The following is a 9,217-nucleotide window of genomic DNA, read 5'->3' on the forward strand; positions in this document are numbered from 1 at the left end:
AGGGAGTAAACCCAAGTGCTCGAAGAACAGAGCCAAGACGAGCATGCCATGCACGAGGAGCCTGTTTCAGTCCATATAGCGCCTTAGTCAGACGACAGAGATGATGAGGGCATGCAGGATCAACAAATCCAGGTGGCTGACGCATATAAACCTCCTCCTCCAGAATTCCATGGAGGAAAGCGTTCTGCACATCAAGCTGACGAAGAGACCATCCACGAGTGACAGCAAGAGACAACAACAAGCGAATGGTAGTAGGCTTGATGACTGGACTGAACGTGTCTTCATAATCAAGACCATACCTCTGTTTGAAGCCCTTGGCAACAAGCCGTGCCTTGTAGCGTTCGATGGAACCATCAGCATGTCTCTTGACTTTGAAAACCCACTTGGAATCAATAACATTGACACCAGATATTGGAGGAACAAGCTGCCAAGTGTCATTTTTCTGGAGAGCCTGAATCTCCTGTTTCATAGCAGCGTGCCAGTGAGGAATACTCAGTGCAGCCTGGAAGTGTTGAGGCTCAGCAGTGGGATCAGCAGCAATGTGAGCCATGCACACAACTAGCCATGCCACAGTCTCGTCCTTGCGTTCCTTCGGAAAGAAAATGCCCGACTGACTCCGTGTACAAGGATGAAGAGGGACCACAGACCGTGCCGGCGAGACCATCGCAACCGGTGATGGAGACGAAGCTGCAGCATCGGGAGAGCTGGCACTAGGGCTCCCTGACTATGACGAGCCAGGCGAGGCCAGCCCACTAGCAGCCGAGGCGGGACTGACCGGGTCCAGCTCCAGGCCGGTCGAAGCAACCGCCGACCGAGGCGAAGATGCCTCCAGGTCGGGCGTGACCCCTCCTGGGTCAGGCGAAGCGCCAGCCGAAAGATTGGGCGAGGCCAGCGACACGCCAGGCGAGGCCAGCCGAGGGCCAGGCGGGGCGCCAGCCGAAGGACTGGGCGAGGCCAGTGGCAGGCCAGGCGAGGCCACTCGTGGGCCAGGCGAGACCGGCGCCCACACGGCAGCCTCCAGTGGCGATGCAGGGGCGGGTACGCGGGTCGAACCCGTTATGCATGGGACATGCACGACCCGAGCAGGAGCTGCCGCGTCGGTTTCCCCCGGCAAGGTCTTCGCCCGGCAAGCTTTTCCCCCGACAAGCTTTCCTCCCCGGCAAGGTCTTTGCCCGGCAAGTTTCCTGTTCATCAAGAAGCTCAAGACGAGCGCCACGTCCAATACCTGCAGCACGATTAGGCAACAACGCATGGGCATATGCAACATCCACAAATTGATCAGGCAAAGGTGTGGACATGTGCACCGGTTGTGAGGAAATGGTAGAGTTTGTCGGAAGTGCACGAAAAGGAAACACATTTTCATCAAACACCACATCACGAGAAATGTAAACGCGATTTGTAGGAACATGGAGGCATTTGTACCCTTTGTGAAGAGAACTGTACCCCAGGAAGACACACTTCTTAGACCGAAACTCTAACTTACGCTTGTTATATGGGCGAAGGTGAGGCCAACATGCACACCCGAACACCTTAAAAAAGGTGTAGTCTGGAGTCTCGTTGAGCAAGAGTTCAAGCGGAGTTTGCATTTTCAGGAGTCGTGAGGGAAGCCTATTTATGAGAAAACAAGCTGTGGAGAAATCATCACTCCAAAACCGAAACGGAATGGATGCATGAGCGAGCAAGGTTAGGCCAGTTTCAACAAGATGACGATGCTTACGTTCGGCAGTTCCATTTTGCTGATGAGTATGAGGACAAGACACACGATGCGAAATCCCAAGTTTGTTAAAAAAAGAGTTGAGGTTGTGGTATTCACCCCCCCCCCCAGTCAGATTGAACATGGATGATTTTCTGCTTAAGGAGACACTCAACATGTGCTTGAAACTGGATAAAAACATCGAACACATCAGACTTGCGCTTAATAAGATACAACCAAGTAAACCGACTATAAGCATCAATAAAACTGACATAATAATTGTGACCACTAACAGATGTCTGGGCATGACCCCATACATCAGAAAACACAAGCTCAAGAGGATGTTTCACAACACGACTAGACTCTGAAAACGGAAGTTGGTGACTCTTGCCCTGCTGACAGGCATCACAGACGGTGTTAGCAGATTTATTGGACACAACTGGTAGTTCATGACGATGCAACACATGACGAACTATAGGGGCCGCAGGATGACCAAGGCGCGCATGCCAATGCGTAGGAGACACACGAACACCACTGAATGCCTGAGGAGAAGACTGCATGGATGGTGTGCTCGGTACATCAAGTGCGTACAAGCCATGGCGAAGATGACCGCTAAGCAGAACGGCCCTCGTGTCCCGATCCTTGATAAAGAAACAAAAAGGATGAAACTCAGCAAGGACATTATTATCATGTGTAAGTTGAGGAATAGACAACAAACTACGCGTAGCAAAGGGAACACGAAGGACATTGGAAAGATGTAGTTTGCGAAAATTGCGTGCAAGGAGAGAAGCCTGACCAACATGAGAGATGCGCATACCTGCTCCGCTGGCGGTGTGCACCTGATCATGACCACGATATGGCTCCTGAGTAGAGAGCTTGCCCATCTCACTGGTGAGGCGGTTAGTAGCGCCGGTGTCCATATACCATGATGGATCAATGGAGTAGGACGGAGTGCGACCATGATCATGAGTAGTCACGGCAGCGGCAGCCTGCTTGTCATTTCCTTTGCCATTGTTGCCAAGGCCTAGAAAATCTTGCTTGTAGCGATGATGACAGCGAGATGCAATGTGGCGCTCCAGACCACACAGCTGGCAAGCCTGCAGGGCACCGCAGGAGGAGCAGCAAGCAACCGACCGGTTGCCACCCGTGATGGATGGTGCATTGCCACGCGGGGGCGGATGCGAAGATGGTGCCGGCTTGCCCCCTGAAGATGAAAGCCGCTGAGGTTTGCCGTGAGTGGCGGCGCCGGCGGAGGCGAAACCCAGTGAGACATGGCGGGCCTTGATGCGCTGTTCACGGCCAAGGAGGCGGGCATACAACTCACGAGGTGGAAGTGGATCGTCACGGCCATGAACGTTCTCAACGAGATTGTCATAATCATCGTCGAGCCCGTTAAGAACGAAAGTGGTGAACTCCTCATCCTGCAGAGACTGGCCAATCGAGGCCAATGTGTCGACGAGACCCCGCATCTTGTTGAAGTAGTCCGTGATGCTGAGGTCACCAAGCTTGGTCTCACCAAGCTCGGTGCATATAGAGTGAGCACGCGCCTAAGACTGCGAGGAGAAGCTGGTGTGAAGCGCCGCCCACGCCTCCCGGGATGTAGTAGCGAAGATGACCAGCGACGAGACGCTCGGAGTGAGCGAGGACTGGATGGCAGAGAGAATGGCCTGATCCTGGGCCACCCATGTATGATACGCCGGGTGAGGAGTGGGCGGACACGGGATGGATCCGTCAACATAGCCCTCTAGATAGCGACTGTGCAGAAGAGGCAACACCTGGCACGCCAGGACAGGTAGTTGTCCGGCGTGAGCTTCACCAGCAGCAGATGCGAGAAGTAAAACTATGACGGCGCCGTGACCTGAGCGGCGTGAGCATGCATCGATGGCGCGTAGGGACCCGTCCAACGGGCTATCTCGAGATGAGGAGCACCTGCCGAGTAGACGTCAGGAGCACCGAGAACGAGGGCGTCGACTCCGTAGTTCACCGCGGCCCCGTAGGATGGCTGCAGCGGTGCAGCCACGAACCCGGACGGCGCGGAGTAGGGTTGGTGCGGCGACGGCGCGTAGGGCTGCGGCGGCTGCGCCAGGAAGTGCTGCTGCGGTGGCGACGCGGAGTAGATCGGCGCCGACGGTGGCTGGTGGTGATGCGATGGGAGAGCCGCATAGGGTTGGTGATGATGCGGCGCCACGTAGGACGCCACGGGCCAGGAGGACGGCGGCGGCTGAAGGGAGCCCTGGGCCGCCGGCGGCGCACCATACACGGCAGGAGCGACGCCACCGTGCGTCTGCGCGACGGCGGCATCGGGCGGCTGCACAGCAACACCATGAGATGGCGGCGCAGTGAACTTAGCAGAGGAGTCGGCCGATGGATTTGATCTGATCGGGGACTCGGTCGGCGGCAGGGCCCCGTAGGCCAACGCAAGGGGCCGATAAGCGAGGAACGGTGACATAGGGGCGAGCGCCGGCCCGGCGGCGGTGGCAGCGACGAAGGTCAGCGCACCGGCGGCGGCGGCGGCAACGGGAGCAGCGGAAGACATCGAAACCCTAGTCTGAAACCATGTAAAACACAATATGTTGGGAACTTGCTCGACACCTTAAACGGGGTGTGGCTCTTTCATTATATAGAGGTATCAAGAGGTACAATACAATGTTACAATATTAATACACGGACTATGTTATACAGTCTAACACGGGATACGTTCGCAGCGTGCTCCTCCAACACGGTTCCATGACACCGACGAAAGGAGCAACGCCAGCCACAAAACACACGCGCCACGCGCCCCGGCTGCGCTACGCGAGCCACCGCTCCGTCCCCGTCGCGTGGCAAACGAGCCAAGAGACGCCGAGTGCACCGCGTCCTCCCACGCACGACGGACGCCTCCCCTCAGGATGCTGCTGCGCCTTCCGTACGCCCGCCCCGCGCCGTCCACAGCACGATGGAGGCTGGAGCGGGCGCGTGCCCGGCCGGCACAGCTGCTCCGCCGAGGGCACGCCGCCGCTTCCTTGGCCGACGGCGCCGGAGCGCCGGTACGTAGTAGTCTCTCGTTCGATTGGAAGCCTTTTGGGTTATCGCACTTCATACTTCTGACTGTTCGAGCCGTGCCCGTTTGTTGTTATTCGTGCCATTGCTGCAGCTCCACTACGACCCGTTGGCCGACCTTCTGGGCCCAGATGTCGACCCCAGCCCCTCGCAGTACGGTTTCCCCCTTCGCTCGCATTCTCGTCATGTGCCCAATTCTTCTTCATGAGCGTTAGGTGGTCATCGTTGATGTAAGATGGCACAGTTATGAGGGAGATGATGGAAGATGGGTGTTCAGTCTCAGGGAAAGAAGACCAGCATTCCCAAATAGCCACAGACTAGCTTGTAGATCTTTAGGGTTAACTGAACATACCACTTTCAAATCTAAATGCTTGATTCCCCTAAAAACCAAGTGCTTAATTTCTTTGGGATGCCGTGGTACATGTTTTGCAACCAAGAGATGCACAATATTTATCATTTCAAACGATATGCCATCTTGCTAGGCCATTTTGACCTTAGTGTAGGACACTTGGGCATTCCCCGTGGATGCGATCAAAGCCTTTGGGGATTGGAGATTTCATTTTTTGTGAGAGAGATTTTGTTTTTGTGCTGTGGCTACTTGTTGAAAATAGTATTTTTCGGTTGCAGGAATACTGCCCCGGTTGCAGAGAGGGGGAAGCTGAGGTCCTGGGTTGGTCCAAATGGGCAATACTATCGAGAGCTGCCTTGCCCTAACTGTAGGGGTAGAGGATACACTCCTTGCAAAAAGTGCGGGATAGACAGATCCAGCTTGGACTGCCCTATGTGCAATGGCAAGGTGACCCTTCCCCGACCTCTTGTAAATCATCCTGGAAGTAAATACGTGCACTCTTGAGGAATTTATCAGTATATTTTTGTGCATGCCTAGGGGATTAGGATGTGTATGCAATGTGGTGGAGAATGTGTGATATGGCAAGAATCTATTGATGAACAACCATGGGAGGAAGTTCGATCTAGGTGATGTTTCTTCTGCATCTCTTCCATGTAGTCAACAGTTAGCTGTTTTTTTTGTCACACTGCTTGTCGAAAGATCTCCTGTTGACACGGGGCTGTTTGGTTTCTGCCTGCACTGACCCTGCCAAAGCATTGGCGAAGCCTTCACCTGCCACCAGCTCGTCAATTGTTGGCATAAAAATCAACGTGAAGCTGAACTAGGGGGCTGGGCAGGTTGGGGCTCGCCAAATAATTGGCTTCCATCCAAGCACTTGCCCATGGGAGTTGTCAACGCCAATAAATTGGCTGGGCAAGTTGGGGTACCAATCCAAACGGCCCCCAAATCTCTTGGTTTCATTAAAACATCCGTTACGACTTAAATTGACTATTGCCCATCACCATCATCAATTGTAAGTACAGATACAAAATTCCCATTGTTTTAAAAGAAGTAATGATAGATGATATGACTTCTTTACATAGTGATGAAGAAAGGTATCATTTTGGATTCCTAGCCGTAGAAAATTGTATGTCAAATTCCGGATGCAACATACTTAGGTTGTTGCAAAAGTTGTGAAAAGGTAATGGATCATTAGATTGAGAATGCTGTTCTTTCCCCTCTGCAGTTCACCCTTGAAAGTAAAGGAAGATGATGAGGTCGACAGACTAGAGATAAAGATCGACACCTCAAAAAGACCGAGGCGTACTTATCCATCACCATCCCCAGAAGTTGCCATGAAGATTAGCCGATCTCTAAGAGTAAGTGACGCTTTCTTGCAAGCCGAAAATACATGTTATAGGCTTCTTGATACAGTTAGTGTTAGTGCAGTATATGGTAGTATAATTTTCCTACTAATAAATGTTGTTCATATGCAATTTGTCACGCATATGTGTTAGATCTATCACACTAGATCCCTGCATTCCTAAGAGTTAACTATGAAGCTGTGTATATCTACTTCAGTTTTGAAAACTACCAGCTGCTTTTTTTTAATTGCTATAGATCTATATAGTTGCTTTTGGCTTTTAAAAGCTTAATAATAATTGCAGAGTCTGAATGCTAAAACAGGATTGTTTACTAAGCACATGAAGATTATACACCAAGACGCCAAATTGCATGCTCAAAGAGTTGCTGCGATTAAGGTAATAAGATGTCCTGATAAATGTTGCAATTGTGTCTTTTTTGTAAAGTACAAGCAATTGAGCTGGTGCTGTAGTCATCTATTTTCTTCCTCTGCCTTAACTCAAGAGAACAAAAGGTACTGCTGCAGCAAGAAATCAGGCTTCTGAAAAACAAAAGGCATTCTTCAGGGATCCTGAGAATCGGCTCAAGAGAAGCATTGCCATGAAAGGTAACTGGACTTCCTTTCCTTCTACCCACAGAAATAGTTTTGACAGTTTCCTCAGTTTGTGTCCATTTACAAGTTTGGCTGTTTCTGTAGCCAGCTGTCTGTTATCCGCATGTTCTAAGTTAGTACTCCCTCCTATATCCAAAATAAGTGTCGTGGTTTTAGTTCAAATTGAACTAAAAACACGACACCTATTTTGGATCGGAGGGGGTACATTTGTTTATCCTCCTCATTTTGAGTTTAAGTGGCAGTATTGGAATTGGTTGTCGTCTTACTCCATCGCCTTCTTTTCCCTGGATTCACCAAAAGTGGAACCCGCTACTAACTTGAACAACATTTGCCACCTTATGCTCCACAGGAGTGAAATTTTACTGCAGTAAATGCGGGCAAGAAGGACACCGAAGCTTCTATTGCCCAACAGTGAGGGAAATTTCAGCCAGAGTGCAATTCAGATGCCGGTTATGTGGGGAAAAGGGGCATAATAGCCGAACGTGTGGAAACCCAAAGTCAGAGAATGAACATCAGCGGCAACCTCGGCATTGTAGCCTATGCGGTGAAAAGGGTCACAACCGAAGAAACTGCCCTGGGTCTCCAGAGGCGGAGGTTGGCGCTTCTGGCCATATTACTAAGAAAGTTAACCGTCATAATTCAGGTGTTTATTCATGTAGCTTCTGCAAAGAAAGGGGGCATAATAGACGGACATGTCCGAAGAGAAATGCTAGCTTAGGATAATGAAAAATATATATCAAGCTGCATTTCGATCATATGGAACATCTGCTGAGTATCACTGCTTAACAGGTCCAGTGAATGCAGTTACCTAAAGCTATTTTTTTTGTGCCTCCAACTCGATAAGAGCAAAGAATTAATCACATGCCCGGTGCATGGTCTACCTATATATACAAACTAAAAGTTAAGCAACGGAAAGGGAGATTGTAATTTGAAAAATAGACTTTAACTTCAGATGTTATTCTGTGTTTGAGGCATTAGTTAGCCATCATTTTTCTGTCATGCTTGCAAGACCATTCCAAGTCGTCCTCTCACTGTTGTCGCTATGGGGAATATTCTCTTGAAATTCAGTTCTATCACTGAAACTTCCAGGAGGTGATAACACGCACAACATGTCTGGAAAACCTCAGTGAATAAATCTCTGATATTCATTAGCTTCTGGCTCAGAAACTGGCTCTCTAATATCCCCTCTTGTTTTGCTGGTGGCATCTGAGTTCTCATGAACTAATTGCCTGAATATTGATGACCTGAATAGCAGATTAAGGTCCTGTTTGGAATCTCTCCACTCCGCGGAGCTGGGTTTTAGCCACTCTGTGAAAATAAGTTGTAGCCTGGTCCGCTCCGGGAGCGGAGCCAAACAGGCTCTTAGTGAAGTAGATGATGCTCTTGTCGTTGCAAATTTGGTGAGATGGTGGCCTCTTCGGTTGTGTTGTGTTACACGACACTTATTTTAGAATGGAGGGAGTAGGATAAAAGGGCTATTTTGAGAGAATATGTGTGCTTATCCTGGGAAAAGTTTTGGTGGGAGATGCATCGTAAGAGTTTCTTTTTTTTTTTGAACCGGGCTTTACCCCTTTCCATTGCAAAGAACGAAAATACAACCAATTCAAGCGAGAAGGACAGGAGAAGGGAAAGAGGTATAGCAAGTTCTAGCACTACCAAGAAACCCACCATACTCGCTCGCCATCGAAACTGTTGGGGAACGTTGCAGAAAATAAAAAATTTCCTACTCGTTTCACCAAGATCATCTAGGAGTTCATCTAGCAACGAGTGAATAGATGCATCTACATACCTTGTAGATCGCGAGCGGAAGCGTTCAAAGAACGGGGTGATGTAGTCGAACACGACGTGATCCAAATCACCGGAGATCCTAGCACCGAACGGACGGCACCTCCGCGTTCAACACACGTACGGAAACAGCCACGTCTCCTCCTTCTTGATCCAGCAAGGGAGGGAGGAGAGGTTGAGGGAGATGGCACCAGCAGCAGCACGACGGCGTGGTGTTGATGGAGCTGCAGTACTCCGGCAGAGCTTCGCTAAGCAATAAGGAGGTGGAGGAGGTGTTGGGGAGGGAGAAGGAGGCAACCAAAGGCCAAGAACTCAAGGTATGAAGTCCCTCCTCTCCCCCACTATATATAGGGGTGCCAAGGGGGGTGGCCGGCCCTAGGAGATCCAATCTCCTAGG

At 50.6% G+C, this 9,217-nt stretch overlaps 1 protein-coding gene across 4 annotated transcripts; it reads left to right on the plus strand.

The window, feature by feature from the left end:
• Positions 1 to 4,405: 4,405 nt before the first annotated feature.
• LOC123061726 (zinc finger CCHC domain-containing protein 9) lies at positions 4,406 to 7,852 on the plus strand. 4 transcript variants are annotated; one of them, XM_044484946.1, is made up of 8 exons: positions 4,434 to 4,719; positions 4,827 to 4,885; positions 5,360 to 5,528; positions 5,619 to 5,707; positions 6,307 to 6,439; positions 6,728 to 6,820; positions 6,927 to 7,029; positions 7,385 to 7,852. In XM_044484946.1, the coding sequence occupies exons 1-8, from the start codon at positions 4,582 to 4,584 to the stop codon at positions 7,756 to 7,758; spliced, it is 1,158 nt and encodes a 385-aa protein (XP_044340881.1). In that variant the 5' UTR covers positions 4,434 to 4,581; the 3' UTR covers positions 7,759 to 7,852. The 4 variants fall into 4 exon arrangements, with proteins under 4 accessions (XP_044340880.1, XP_044340882.1, XP_044340883.1 ...); XM_044484945.1 differs by lacking the exon at positions 4,827 to 4,885 and having other exon boundaries at positions 4,406 to 4,719; XM_044484947.1 differs by lacking the exon at positions 4,827 to 4,885 and having other exon boundaries at positions 4,406 to 4,719; positions 6,895 to 7,029; positions 7,385 to 7,494.
• Positions 7,853 to 9,217: the final 1,365 nt, after the last annotated feature.

Source organism: Triticum aestivum, chromosome 3A (genome assembly GCF_018294505.1).
Source record: "Triticum aestivum cultivar Chinese Spring chromosome 3A, IWGSC CS RefSeq v2.1, whole genome shotgun sequence".
Taxonomy (NCBI): domain Eukaryota; kingdom Viridiplantae; phylum Streptophyta; class Magnoliopsida; order Poales; family Poaceae; genus Triticum; species Triticum aestivum.

Excerpts from the sequence above, each read along its gene's own strand:
- LOC123061726 (XM_044484945.1), top strand. The coding sequence starts at position 4,421 with ATGACACCGACGAAAGGAGCAACGCCAGCCACAAAACACACGCGCCAC. Across the intron at positions 5,529-5,618 it reads GCCCTATGTGCAATGGCAAG|GGGATTAGGATGTGTATGCA; the intron begins GTGACCCTTCCC and ends GTGCATGCCTAG. Across the intron at positions 6,821-6,926 it reads AAAGAGTTGCTGCGATTAAG|AGAACAAAAGGTACTGCTGC; the intron begins GTAATAAGATGT and ends CCTTAACTCAAG.